We start from the raw sequence: 15,635 nt of genomic DNA on the forward strand, positions 1-15,635 counted from the left end.
CCTGGAAGGACCTCTCCATGGATTTTATAACTGATCTACCCAAGTCCCAAGGAATGACAGCCATCTTAGTAGTGGTGGATCTACTTACCAAAATGGCACACTTTCTTCCTTGTGCAGGGGCCTTAGAGGCTAAAGAAATGGCCAAGTTATTCATAAAAGAAGTCTACCGGCTGCATGGATTGCCAAACAGCGTAGTCTCAGACCGAGGAACTCAGTTCACAGCCAAATTTTGGAGAGCAATGTGGAAACAGTTGCAGACGGAATTAAAACTCTCCTCCGCCCATCACCCCCAGACAGATGGGCAGACGGAACGCTTGAACGCCGTTTTGGAAAGATATTTACGAAGTTATGTGTCCTATCAACAGACTGACTGGGTATCATATTTGCATTTTGCAGAGTTCGCCTACAACAATTCTCTGCACTCCAGCACTCAACAAACCCCGTTCTTCGCTAATTATGGATTCCATCCTAAAGTCTTTCCAAGCAGCTCAGAAGGAATGCTGGTACCGGCAGCTGAGAACTTCCTTAAGGAATTGCAAGCGGCGCAACATACACTGAAACAGCAGTTAAACAAAGCCAAAACGGAGTACAAGCGAGTTGCTGACCTGCACAGGAAGGAGGGCCCCCCCCTTCAACTGGGAGACCAGGTATGGCTGTCCACCCGCTTCCTCCAGATGCCGGGCAAATGTAGAAAATTACAAGACAAGAGGGTGGGTCCTTTTGAAATAGAAACTCAAATCAATCCCGTGGCGTACCGACTGAAGCTGCCTGACACGTTTAAAATACATCCTGTGTTCCATCGATCCCTCTTAACGAAAGCCGCCCCTCCCAGTGAGTTACGGCCAGAGGAACCTCCCGGAGCTCCACTCCTGGTAAATGAGCAGCTTGAGTTTGAAGTTGAGGAGATCTTAGATTCCAGGATCAGACGCCACAAGCTGCAGTACTTGATTCACTGGAAAGGCTATGGGGTGGCTGACAGATCATGGGAAGATGCAGCTGATGTGCATGCTCCAGAATTGGTAAAACTTTTCCATCAACGTTTTCCCCACCGTCCCAAGCCAGACAAGGGGAGGGGGGCACAGCCTGGGAGGGGGGATGGTGTCGGAAGGCAGAGCTGGGGTCCCAATCCCGGGGAGCTGGATCCCGGAGAGTTGGGAGAAGAGTATTCGGATGGATGGCAGAGGGAAGGGGGAGGAACTTCCCCCCTTTGGAGCGAAGACGAAACAGAGGAACTGCCAGTGATAAGGTCGCTTAGCAACGGGGAGCCTGAGCCCTCCCTGGACATTCTCACGCCTCCCCCTCTTTCAGGCTCAGAGCAAGAGGGGAAAGAGGGAGGGCTGCTCACAGCCGAAAAGCGGGGAGGCAGTTTACCATCAGCCCCTCCCCTATCCCCCATCCTGGAATCGGAAACTTCAGAAGAGGAGGGGGTGATGCTTCCCCCCTCACCGCGCACACGCAGACAGCTGAAAAGACAGGAGAGAAGGGGGGGAAGGCGGGCAGTACCTGAGGGGCAGTTAAGGAGGAGCGAAAGATTGCGCGCCCGTTTGGCCCCTTCTTAAAGAACAGGCGGGAAGAAGTCCCTTGCTCTGTCAACTTTCTCCCAATGCCGCAGGACCTGTATCCCTGTATTGCTTCATGAGAAAACGCAGTCTTTGTTTGGACATTACCCTAATAAAACACGAATTAACTACAGCCATTGGTCTGGTTCCTGAGTCACATCCTGGGCCCGACACAAGCATATTAAAAACATCATCTGGGAAGCTTTAGGAGCCTGAGCTTCTCTGAACTCTGCATCAACTGGTAAGCAGGCAGCAAGATGAGGCTACAGTAAACAGCTAAGTGGTTTTTAAAAGGGTCAAAAGCAGCATATTAAGGTATTTTATTTATTTATTGAATTTATTAGTCGCCCATCTGGCTGGCTGTCCAGCCACTCTGGTATTGGCAGGTGCTTGGGAGAAGCCCTAGTAATAGGACAGCTGCAGGATGGGGTGTACTTGAGAGATCTGAGGAAGCGTGATGGATCAGTAGCAATCAGCAGCATGGCACAGATAGGGTTACATTGCTCATCTGCCAGAACAGGCAGAAATGCTCATGACAGGGTAGGCAGGTGAGCAATGCTACCCTGCCTGCACTGCCCCGCTGCAAGGGTGTAGCTACTGCCCCTACTGCCCCTACCAGTACTGAATTGACTTATTTTCACAACAGCAGATTTAGAACATGTTAGTTGCTCTACCATCCAGTGTTGCAAAATCAGCATTGTCATGATGAACTGTTTCCCTACATGAACTTAAAAGTTACTGATTCAGCTCCCTAGCTTGAAGGGAATCAAGTGATTACAAAAAAATATATATCTAATGTCTACTAGTAACTCCCCCAAATGACATGAGATAAAACCCAAATGCAGCACACAGGCAGTGACTTAAGATGGAAGCCAGGACTGGATCTGTTCCCACTGTTGGACTTATTCCAAGTGGGTGCTCAACTCCCAATATTATTATTTATTTATTTATTAGATTTTTATACCGCCCCATAGCCGAAGCTCTCTGGGCGGTTCACAACATGTAAACATCCAATACAATTAAAACATTATTAAACAACTAAAAATGCAGAAAAATTATACCAAAAAAACCAAAACATAATTAAACACATAGACGAGCACAAAACTCAATACTAAAATATTAACTGTTAAAAAAGTATTAAACTGGTTAAGATGTAAAGATGTTAAATATTAAATAATTATATATTAAATTCTCCTAGGGAATAACATCATCTGAAACATGAGATGGGGGTGATTTCCTCCGCCCTTCCTAAAACCTTAAAGAGCTTCATAGCTGAGCAGAGATTGAAAGCTGTTTTCCCACAACCAAACCCAATAAACTTTCCACACGCTGACTTGTCTTCAAATTGTTTCAAGGCCTTTTAACTTTACACAGAACCCTCCATTCCATGGCCTATCTTGACCTTCCATCCTTTCCATCTTTAAATGTTGTGTGCACAATCACATACAGTCATGCCGCAAACATCTGCTAAATACTCATTTTGGTAGTTTTCATACAAAGTAGATCCCCCCCCCCGTTCCTCATCCATTTGGGGCTTTCCAGAGATGCCATTTTCCACAGAAGATGACGTTTTCCACAGAAAGCCCTCTACAGGACAACTTGCAAGTACACACCTATGGAGGGAAACATTACATTGGCAGAGGTCCCACATGCGTGCGTGAATGAAAAGGCACATATGCAAACTCATAATGCCTCCGCTACTTGGAAATAATTTTGCATTCAGTTGGCAACCTGAGGGCTAGTCAACAAGTTACAGCACCCACAAGGAGGTCAGCTAAAATAACTTTTACAGGGGTATGACTTCTCCACACTGCAAGTGTAATAGGGGGCTGAGATCACTCCATGGATCTCATGTAGAAAGTCTGCATGACACTAATAGTCACATGAGTGGTGATCCATACTTATATCTGCACTATGGAGAACCAGCCACATGGAAGGTAATTCAGCTAGCCTCCCCAGCACAACGTGCAGAATACTTTGATCCTCAGTGAAGGCCCAAAAGACAAAAGTGGCTCAACCGTTACATCTTATATACCCTAGAATCTACAATATCCCTTAGGGGAAGGGTCACAGCTCCGTGGTAATACATGGCTTTACATATAGAATGTCCCAGGTTCAATTCCCAGCATCTCCAGGTAGGCCCTGTCTGAAATTCTGGAGAGTTGCTAGATGGACCAATGGTCTTATTCGGAATAAGGCAGCTTCCTTTGTTCATAATATAACTATTAGGAACTAGTACAACTATTGTCTACAGAATGTGCTAAGCAGGCTTTTGCTATTTATGTCCCAAATACAAACCGAAGAACGTGGAGAAAGGGGGCAGAAGACTGGAAAAAATGTAACCACCAACTGGGTTAAGAACAAAACAAACTGGGTAAAAACTTATTATAGAAACAACAGAGGCCAGGAGTTGTGATTGTAAGAGAACTCTGAGCCAAACCCCAACAGGATTCAAGGAACAGTTAAGATTTCCAGTCATCTCAAATACCCCAATGGTTTCCAATACAAAATGGCCATCGTAGAATTAAGCAGACGATGTGCTTACACATCTAGGGATCTTAAAAAAGCAAAATTAAATTGGCTTGCATCAATAAATACACCAGACTACACCTTGGAACTTTACATCATTTTTTACAGAGCAGATGAGACTTGAGATGTTGCACACTGCTTTTTTAGCCAACACACATTAAGACTGTCAACACCAGAAAGCAAGTGTCACAGGAATCCAAGTGGCATAATTCAAAGTGTGTCAGGGACTGGGGTGCCAACCAGGGTTGTGGAGTCGGAAGCAATTTTGGGTGGAGTCGGAGTTGGTACATTTATACTGACTCCGACTCCACCCAAAATTGCTTCCGACTCCACAACCCTGGTTGGCACCCCAGTCCCTGACACACTTTGAATTATGCCACTTGGATTCCTGTGACACTTGCTTTCTGGTGATTTCAAAATAAATTTTGATTGACAATTTTTTAAAAATATAAATTCAAAATGTCAAAGAAGATTCCCTCGAAGTCAGCTGTAGTTGAGCATTTTACCATAACTCAAGATGGAAACCATTTTGTATGACACAGGACCCAGATTAAGACAAATGCTGTGATGCCAAGATCAGCACATATTCAGGCAGCGATAAAAATGCTCCTATGAGAGCTTCCAATTTAAAAAGACATTTACAGCCCTTTCCAGGGTTGTGGAGTTGGAAGCAATTTTGGGTGGAGTCGGAGTCGGACAGAAGAAAAATAGAGGAGTCGGAGTCAAAGGTTTGGCGTACCGACTCCACAGCCCTGGTGCCGACTCCCTCTCAGCAGCCCTTGTATAAGCAACTAAGAATTCTGTCCATACTAAGAGTGCTCTTGAGTATATTATGACATTGCAGGATAACATTAGAACGATAAAACCAGTGGCAGCCACTGGTCATAATACCTGATCTGCTGACTTATTTGCAAGTGTAAAAAACACACACCTCACTTGACCCCACATGAGCCCAAAAGAACTGAAAAAAGGTAATCAAGTATATTGGTTTGAATGTGTTATTTATTTCAATATTTCTACCCCTCTATACATCACAGGCTTTCAAAATATGCACCCTATAAAATAAAACAAATGAGTTAGAACATTATTTATTAGTCTATTACTCCTAAACTAAATTAAAAACCTACAAAATGCTGCATAAGGCATGTGGTGGGGTAGGTGGCAGAAATATTGCTGATGAAATTTTCATTTCATTTTTCTTTCCTCTTTATTTATTGCTGATATAGCAATAAATAAAAATCATGCTGGGGAAAAAGTTGTTGAAACATCCTCTATGACCAATGTGATGTCATAACTCAACAAAGGCTCTTTTGTGAATTTCAACAACTATGCAGAGAGGATAGTGCAGAGAAAATAAAGGTGGGAAACAGAAGAGTTTAATGAGGTGCCCCACTACTGTGGCAGGCACACCGTTCATAAAAATGCAAGCATGTAAAAGACTGGATCACAGTTAACTGTGTTCTTAATAATCCTGACCACTTTTACTAGGAATCAAGTGCCACATTGTTTTCAAGAGAATGTAAGTCCAAGGAAATATGCCAAAGATTGCAGTCTGTCTAAGCATTAAGGTTTTTGCGCTTGAAACCTTACTTCTTGTTAACAGAACAGTGTTATTTTGCTTTGCTGCTTTCTAATTCTTTAATATACTGAAAGGTAGCAACATATTTTAATCTCATTCCTTGTAAGAAGGGGGATAGATAAGAGGGAAAGTGTACAGAAAGCCATCTGTGTAAAGAGACCTTTTGCATTCTTAGTATACCACAAAGTAAACACTTCCAGGGGAATATATTGAACATGGACATGTTTGCACGTCACACTAAACCATAGCCTGACATGACATGAACAAGCAGGAATGAGCTGCAGCAAGTCTTAGGCTTGCCTGCTCCCCCTCCCCTTCAGCTGAAGAGGAGTTTGGAAGCTTTCACTATTGTGTTGGATTAACCACAGTTTGCTGTCCAGACCCAGAAATGTGGTTAATTTTAACTGTGGTTAGTTTGAACAGGCCATCTTGAGGAATTATGGTTTGAAACTGGCTTGTCTACAACTAACCATGGTTAATGTTAATCACAGTTTGTCAGTCCAGACAACTCAACAAATCTCCACCCATGCTGGAGCAGGAGAGGAGATATGGGTGAGGGGGAACATGCACTGGCTGCAATGGTAACCTGTTATTTTAGACTACAGTGCTCCATTCACATAATTCCTTACATATGATTGGGCAGAGAACTGAATCCCAAGTCCAGTTAATAATTTGGAATGAACACTAGCCAGAACAAGTGTTCACAATGCCACCAAATGAAGCAAGGCAAGCTACTAAAAAAAAATCTAGCCAAATAGATCTATAAAAGAAAAGAAAACCCTTCAGGATATCTCATTCTCTCCTTTTCTCTCTCAGTAACTTGGGGAAAATGAAGCAGCGATATATTTTTGGCACTGAATTGCTCATGCTTCATATTCAGTCATCATAAATCACATATACAGACCATCATCTCCATGTTCTTTTCATTCAACTGCCATTTACTTAGATTTTTATACAGCATATATAGAACCCAAGAACATGGAAAGATGCAGTTCACTCATCTCTTGTGCCTGTCTTAATGCATGTTTGGAAGGTTTGTCTGTTTTTAATCTAAGCCCAACAGAAAATAGCTCTGATCTTTAGAAAGTGACTTACCAGCCCCTCGTTATCTTCTGAGGTTCTCTGGTAATGTGCTGCTAGGGCAACATAGTCCAGTGCCTGCTTATTACATTCAAAACACTTTAATCCGTGACGAATTAGCCTCAGCGGGTCGGCGTACAGGGGCAGAGCTGCCTGGGCATTTGTTGAGCTCCCAGTCCCGCTTCCTGGCATTGCGCCAGACTTATGCGAAAGGGAGGGCAAACGTGAAGAATGAGTCGATGAGCTCGTCGGAGAAGGTGAAAACATTTGGTCTAAGGAAATGGGTTTCATGAGCAGCTGAGAACACTGCATGATAAAGCCTTTGCTCTTGTGATCCCTCGCATGCTTGAGCAAGCTGCACTTGTTAAAGAAAAGCAGCGTTGCCGAACACTGAGTACACACGACTTCGATGTGGACACTTCTCCTACTGTAATGCTGAGTGAGGCTTTTCTCTAAGGCAAACGAGTCACCACATTCTAGGCAACAATACCCAGATGCAGGCACGTGAATACTGCTGTCAAGAGGAGGGCTGAGGTTTGGAGTATATATTGGCACAGGATTGGCACCATGCAATACTTTGTTAAATGCCTCCACGACAAGAGGAGCCGCTTTCTTTACCTGGTGCACCAGTGGCACAGACATCTGTGTGAGCTGGGACTGGCCACGCCGCTGCACAGAAGATTTTGCAGCCACAGAAGCTGCAACGCTGTGGGGAACCAAGTTGAGGTTGGCCAGGTGCACAGCTTTAGGAAGGAGGCTGGCAGGGTTACAGGGCTGAGTCACCGTACCAGGCTGCTGCTTCTTGCTCGTTGGCTGTCCCACAATACCTACTTTTATCGTCCCGCTGCTGGTGCTGCTGCTGCTGGCCAGCAGAGATGCACTGGAAGTGCTGCTTACAGGAATGTCTACACTCATACTGTCTACTTGGGGGCTTGCTAGATCTGCCTCTTGAGTAGCGGCTTTAGCGAAGCCCTTGCATGACTCTGTTTCCACGGATGCACTTGCTTCTGGTGAAGGGAAGGATTTCACAAACTCTTCCGTTGCCAAACTCTCCATGGGCGATTCTTGAGGAGATTTGCCAAAGTCATCCACCTCTGGCAGGATCCTGGTTACCGTTCGTTTAATTTCACCTGAAGAGGTTTTGATAGTCTTGATCCTGACCTTCGGGATTGCTGGGGGGGAGCCAGTTGCCACAGATGGAGAGCCTTTGCTACTGCTGTCGCTGCACACACTCCGGGGAGACTCAGGTTGTTTGTTGACCTTTCTCACCATCTCCAGGGGGCTTTTGGGACTCTTTGGTGACTTGGGCATTTTGGGGCTTCCCTTGATGCCATCCTTAAAGGGGCCAGAAGACTCTTTTGCTGTATTTGCCTGATCCTCCTTCGAGATTCCTGCGACTTTTTTGGCCTGAAGGGCTACAAGGGCAGCAACGCAAGAGGAGAGCTTGGAGTGGGCAGGTTTGATACGTTGGCGAGGTGGGACTGATGATGATGAGAAGTTCATTTCAGGCACAGATCCTTTACTTTCACCCAAGTTATTGCTATGGAAGTTGCCAAGCAGTAAACCTTCACCGAGGAAGCTGTTTGTGTCCACAAGATCTTTGCTGGGTGCTTCCTGTTTCTCGGGGCTCTTTTCACGCTCCATCTTGCTTGCATCCACCCTACTTTCTTGCACTCCATGCACATCTATCTTTGGATCTCTTTTACAGTATTGATCAAACATGCTTAACTCTGGTTCTGGTATCTTCTTACTAAGCAGATCAAGCAGTGATGGCCCAGTTGACATGAATCTACTAAACTCTGGTTCTGGCAAGGTCCTACTAAGCAGATCTAGCACAGATGACCCAGTTGGGATATACATTGGATGCGGTGGGAAATAAGGAGTTTGGGCATGTTTAGGTTTATCTACAATACTATTCTCTTTGAGCGCATCCTCTGGCTCAGGGCTGGAGATGGGGCTGAACTGACTGAAAGTTGGTAAGGGCTCTGACTTTGACTGTTCCAACTTTTCTGGATAGTTCCTCAAGCCATCACCATTAATGAAACCAGAATCAAATTTCCCATAATTGTGAGTCTCTAGCGGCAGATCAGACCCCCGGAATCCATTGTGCAGCAGGCCTTGTCCTAGGTGGTTGCCTTCCTTTTCTGCTTCAAATGACTCTTGTCGGCATGTGTTCTTCACAATGACACTCACAACTGGAACATCAGAAGCTGGTGCTGCGTGGGACAAGGATGCATTCTCTTCTATGCAAATCCCTGATTGCTTGAGATGGTTTTCATTCTCCTCGCCAGCTGTCTGTATGGCTTCCTTGGCATCAAGGCTGGTTGGGTCAGGAATGTCAAAAGCAGCCAGCAAGTCATCGAAGTCTGGAGTTTTCATGTCCCCCATGATGAAAACTATTTTAAAAAAGAAGCAAAACACTGTCAAAAGCTTTCTCACTGTAAATGTTCAGAATTTACCTCTCTTTCTATAAATGCCCAGACTTGAGTTCTAGAAACTAACATTAGAAAGGCAAGTGAATATACTGCTCTATTACTAGTTGCTATAGACTAGTAAAGACTTCCCCAAGCTGATGCTCTCTGGATGTTTTCAACTACTACTTGCAACAGTCCTTGCCTATACTGACTGGGGGTGATGGGAGCAGTAGTCCAAAACATTTGAAGGGAACTGGGTTAGGGAAGGCTGCTCCAGGATTTCAGTTGGTTTTCCAGAGGCCTAGGCAGCCACAGTTTCTAGCCAGAGAACGTAAGCTGTTGTATTTATAACGATAATGGATCACAGTCTCTTTGAGGGATGGTTTGCCTTGTTCTGACGTCCTCCCCACTGCACTGTATACAGGTGCAACAAGAGGAGGAAAAAAACTGCAAATTTTCAGCAGGGGATTTACCCGTTGCTGAGATTCAAACCCAACGCTTGTGTTTTTCTCGCCACGAAGAAGTGCAGTATACAAAAAAAATAATGAAACTCCAGGGATGTGAGAAACATGTCACAACTTCTAATAGCAAAACTTGTTGGTCTAGCGCCTATCAGCTGGGCAGTGCACAGACAAGACAGTGATTTATGCATACTCAGGGGGACTCTCCAGGTATGCAGAAATATATTTTTGCAAGTTAAAAGCGGTGAAAAGCCTTAAAAAGGTCAGGCATGTGAGAAATGAACAGGCTCAATGGTGTCCAGGAGTCACGGAAAGTTAAGGGCATCAATTGAAAAGAAAGCAAAATATTGTGGCATAAGCTTTCATAGACTAGAGCCCACGTCAAGAGATGCAATGGGTTACAGTCTATTTAAAGTTAGGCTGCATGGACACCATACATTTAAAGCACATCCTCACCCCCAAGAATCCTGAGAACTGTCGTTTACTTCTCACAGAGATACAATTCCCAGCACTTTTAACAAACTACAGTTTCCCAGATTCTTTTTTTGGAGGGGGAAATGTGCTTTAAATATATGGTTTATATGCAGCCTTCATCTTTAAAGTGCCATAATACTGTTTCTTTGCTGCAACAGACTAACGCAAATACCTGCTGGAAATTGTTTATTGTATCCTGGGGTTTTTTTGTGGGGGGGTGTCAAGGGAGGGATGTATGCCATGAGATCAAATAATTATCATCCCTGCACCATACAGGGAAGTTTTAATAGAGGGAAAAAGAAACAGTATATATTTCTGCTTCCCCACTTTCCAGAATCTCCTCTGCCTCTACATACATACACCACAGCAAAAAGGTAGTTCAGAGCCGATAACCCTTTTGTTTTATAGTGCAGTGGGGGAAAGTTTGAGGAGAGAGAGAAAGAAAACCTCCCCGCACATACCACAAGCCTGTAACAGCACTACAAGGCTACTGTACAGGCTGACTAGAGCCCTGAACAGGAGCATTCCTGTTCAGGACTGGGGATACACAGCAGCACTTTGTTACAGGTCCCCCGTTGTTATAAAATTATAAACAAACAAACATCCTTGTCTTAATTGCACCCTTGGAATTTCTTCCTTTTCTTTATGTGTCAATTATCAGGAGCTGCCATTTTTTGCATGTGCTGCAATTGCTATGTTTCTTGTGACAAGTCAATCCGAGGAGGGAAGGAACTAAAAGTGTGGCATACCCTGATTGTTCACAGTTGGTCTACAGCCACCAGAGGAAACAGAGCCAAAATATGCATTAGAGCAATTCTTTCCTGCCTGACAGAAGCGTTTAAGGTGATGGCTCTTCTTTACGCCGTGCCTCTCTTGAGTTGCACTCACAGGGCGGTGTAAGGGAAGAAATTCTTTTGCTCCAGATTGCACAAAGGTTGTATAAAGAGCCAAGTCCACTTTCTGCTGTATGCCCTCGGGAGCTGTCAAGTGTGACAACACAAGAAAGTTAATGGGGAAACTCTTTCCTTTCTCCTGCTGCAGAAGCGAAAAGCAACTGCAGAAGCTGGAACTTAAGATTTATGCCATCTTAGGTATCATAAGAACTCACGGAGGCAACATTCTGTATTCCAGCCTTTGCCAACCTGGTATCCTCCAGATGTTTTGAACTAGAACTCCCATCATCTGGCTGGGGCTTATGGGAGTTGTAGTCCAAAACATCTGGAGAAAACTAGGGTTGGCAAAGGCTGCGGTACTCTCTTCCCTTGAAAACAACATCAGTTCATATGCTTCAAGGGGAGTGTCACCTGCCACAGCATGAGAAGCACCATGTTCAAATAATCACGTTTTCATTTTAATATAGGGACAACCCAATTGGAAAAGGGTGGTACAGATTTCATCTGTCCCGCACGTGGGGACTATCCAATTTTATCCTCACAACCTCTATTTAAGGTGGGTTTGGTTGAGAGAGAGAGATTGGCCCAAGATCACAATACTAGGTGTTTCACTGTAGAAAGGGATGAACTAGCAAGAATGGGACCCAGAATGATCCACATTCAGGCAAAACCAGTAACTTTCCAGAGAGACACCAGCGGGACATAGGAAACTGCCATATACCAAGTCAGATTGTTGTTCCATCTATCTCAGTATTGTCTACACTGAATGGCAGCCGCTCTCCAGGATTGCAGAGCAGCGATCTCTCCCAGCCTTACCTGGAGATGCCGGGGATTGAATCTGGGACCTTCTGCAGGCAAGGTGGATACTCTACAACTAAGCTACAGCCCTTGACTCCAGCAATATGTCAAACAGAACAGTAAGCAGAAAAGGCTATCCTTCTCTGATCTGGTGCACTCCAAATGTTTTAGACTACAACCCCCTCAGTCTGAGCTAGCACAACAGCCAAATAATATTCCTGGTGTTTTCACCAGAATGTTCTAAGAAACCATTGAATATTAACACAAGTAATTATGTAGTGCACACCTTGAACAGCCAAGTGAAGATTAAATTTAGGGGGTGGAGTCCCAACCTGGCCACCATAAATCATATAATGGCATTAGGGAAGCAGTTCTCAAGGTTTTTTTTTCACCCACAGACTTCTTGAAAATTAGCGGAGGTCTTCATAGACCACTTAATATATTTCTTTTTCTTCAGAACCAATAACATTGGTGAGCCTTATGGAAATCATGAGCCCTATGCCAGGCTGCAGAGAAGGGTCCCTTTAGAAGGTAAATTTTAAAAGAAAACCAGTAGACTACACTACCCCTTTATTTTTGAAAACCACAGGTTCTAGGTAAGGGCCTTGCCAGCTGTTGGATATATCCACCCCTGGTTAAAACAGCCTCCATCTCCACTGTCAGAAAAAAATAATAATCAAGTATAGGGCCAAATACAAATGTACCATAATTTGAGAACCTCTGCATTAAGGAACTTTGCCTACCAGAGATGATTTGTAAAGAATGGTTAATGGTTTCTCTGCAAAACTGCATTTTTTCCAGTTGCTTTGTGGTGGACACCCATGTTGGAAGCCTTGATGCATGAAAAATGCCCTAATCCATGTTACGCTGTGATCTTCCCAAAATTAATGTTTCTTCACAAAACTGTGATGAATGTAAATATATACTACAAGGCAACTGAAAAAGATCCCTTGTGAATGGGAAAACAGATTTTTTGTGTGCAGATTAAAGGCTTCAGAGATTAAGAAGCACAGAAGATCAACCCAGATGAGTGCCAATCTATAAACTGTGAGTGGGGAATATAGTGGCCAGTTCAGACAATCCATGGTTTCCAATGTTTTAAAAAGCAAACACAAACCACAGTTTGCCGATTCAGATATCATGGCAAATAACAGGTTGTGCTAAACCAGTCTTCCCCAGCTTGGTCCGCTCTAGATGTTTTAGAGTACAACTTCCACCATCCCTGACCATTGGCCAGGCTGACTGGTGCTGATGGGAATTGTGTTCCAAAACATCTGGCAGGCACCAGGTAAGGAAGGTCTGTGCAAACAGTAAACAAACAGTAAATCCACTCATGAGAGTGCAAGAAGAGCTCATTCCCGAGTCTCCAAAACATGGTTTGCAGGCCTATATAACCATGCTCATTTTTGTTCACTTTTAAAACTTCTCTTATTTTTCAGAACTGCCTTTCATGGATAAGACTAAAACTCTATTCAGTATTCCATTTCCAACAGTAGCCAACTAGCTATCGTTTGGAAGCTCACAAGGAAGAGTATAACGGTGAAAGCCACCCACTGTTATTTGTCCCCAGTTTTTGAGACATATATTGACTCTGAATATGGACAGCCAATCTGCAAAGGTTAATAATGATTATTAGGCTCTGTGGTTTTGTCTAATGCTTCTCTAATCCTCTCTATGCTACTGGCCATTATTCCATCTTGTGACAATGAATTCCAGGGCCGGGCCAAGATATGTTGTTGCCTGAGTAGGCAGATTTCCGTCCCCCAACGGGAAGCCAACCAGACTGACAACTGAATTTTACTTCGCTACTGATGATGGGACAGCATCCTCCACTCTGCCCAAGGGCAGCTGGCTAGCTTAGGGGGTGCAGGGCAGGGCATGTGACATATGCAGCTCTGCTCTCTATCATCTCACTGCTGCTTTGCCTCCCCCTACCACCAGCATCCACCATCTGAGGCAGCTGCCTCACTCCTCCTAACCAGCACTACTGCAGTCACTACCCTCTTTCTTCCTGCTAAAGTCTGAGGATTATAGCATCCACTACCAAAAGAAACATTTGAACTCTGAACGCATCAGACTACAAGATGTTTCTGATATCATAAAGCCATCCTAGGCTATCTGAATCCTCATAAAGCGAGCTGGAAATTCTCAAAAGGAGACTGGGGACAGATAGATACTACTTTGCTGTAGTTCCAAACATGCCAGCCACTGTTAGGAACACAGGAAGCTGCCTTATTACTGAGTCAGACCATTGGTCCATCTCTCTCAGTATTGTCTACACTGACTGGCAGTGGCTCTCCAGGATTTCAGGCAGGGTCCTCTCCCAGTCCTGCCAGGAGATGCCAAGGATCAAACCTGGGACCACTACATGCCAAGCAGATGCTCTACCACTGAGCTATGGCCTTTACCTGCATATATTTTATCAATTTATTAAAAATAAATTAACAGGGAAGGGACCACAGTTCAGCAGAACGCCAAATTCAATCCCCCACATCTCCTCTTAAAGGGATTAGGTGATGTGGAAGACCCATCCCCAGATCCTTAAAAGCTACAACCAGGCAGAAAGAAAAATATTGAGCCAGAGAGACCAATGGCCTAGCTCAGTTTACGCAGCCTCCTACGTTATCCTAATGCTCTCCTTTATTCATAGGACTCCATTCACACTTTCACAAAACGTTGTGAAATAAAAAAAATAAGAAACAGTAGCTTGATGCTCACTTAAACTGGTCATGCCAAAATACAGGAGTGAAACATATTCACTGCATGAAAACCAAGTGCAGTGATCATCTCTCAGATATTCTAAGAACTGCCCTCTCTATCTTCAGTTTGGAAAAATCACACAAATGGTAGCCAAGAAGCAGCATATGCCCATCTATCATAACCTGGCATTCTCCTTGCAGATGCAAATTGCATAAACAAGAACATTCCATGCAGCCCTCCTATTCATAATAAATGTCCAAAGTGGTTGTATTTTGAAGCCTTCTAGGATTTGTTGCACATCCTGGGTCAATGTTCTTTACCCCCTTCTTCCTTCTTTTTCATTGTGCATCTGTTTATTTAGATGAGGAATCTGAGACCCTCTAGCTGTTGTTGGACTCCAACTTCCATCAGCTCCCGACAGCATGACCACTGGAAGGAATGATGAGAGTTGTACTCCAACAACATCTGAAAGGCTGTAGGTTCGCCATTCCCTTTCAGACTGTACACTTGAGGGCTGAGTTTTGTCATTCCTTAACTCATGCTCTACCTGGCTTGAGACACTTAAGTCAGACTATAGGTTCATCTAGCTCACTACTGTCTACACCAACTGGCAGCAGCTCTCCAGGGTTTCAGACAGGAGTCTTTCTGAGCCCTGTCATGAGACCACTAAGATCAGAACCTGAACCCATTTGCATGCAAACCATCTGCTCTACCACCGAGCTACAGCCCTTTTCCAACTGGGTTCTGATATTTGCTCTGCCTCAACAAACGGCCATCCCAAAACCTTGTACATATTCAAATTTGTTTCCCCATCTACCAAATGCAAAGGAAGGTTATTGCGAAGCTGAGGGCTGCACACTAATATCATGATTAAAATAATAAATAAGTTGTAGATCAAACAAAATCAGACACAAAATTCCTCCACAAGACCCAGTACAAATGGAAGTTACTATTTTAGGTTTATGCATCCACTGCAAATAATCTATCCAATCATTTAAATTCTCACAGACTTAACTGCCCGTTCACCTTTAAAATTGTCTGCATTTGATGAATCTTAATACTATTGAAAAAAACAGATATTTAAAACCTTCAGTAAAGATTGAAAGAAAAGTGTCAAGGTTTGAGATGGTGCAAAAACACTGCAAACA

General features: G+C 44.0%; 1 protein-coding gene across 4 annotated transcripts in view; it reads right to left on the bottom strand.

The window, feature by feature from the left end:
* The window catches only part of ZNF592 (zinc finger protein 592), a 57,007-nt gene that overhangs the window by 32,134 nt on the left and 9,238 nt on the right, over window positions 1-15,635 (bottom strand). For 3 of the 4 annotated variants that reach the window (XM_061594960.1, XM_061594957.1, XM_061594959.1), the window contains exon 2: window positions 6,763-9,143. In XM_061594960.1, coding sequence (XP_061450944.1) covers window positions 6,763-9,135 — 2,373 coding nt within the window. In that variant the 5' untranslated portion in view covers window positions 9,136-9,143. Of the gene's footprint in view, window positions 1-6,762; window positions 9,144-10,845; window positions 11,040-15,635 lie in introns of those variants that run through there. The other variant, XM_061594958.1, reaches the window with a different exon arrangement.

This window comes from Rhineura floridana, chromosome 14, assembly GCF_030035675.1.
Source record: "Rhineura floridana isolate rRhiFlo1 chromosome 14, rRhiFlo1.hap2, whole genome shotgun sequence".
NCBI lineage: Eukaryota > Metazoa > Chordata > Lepidosauria > Squamata > Rhineuridae > Rhineura > Rhineura floridana.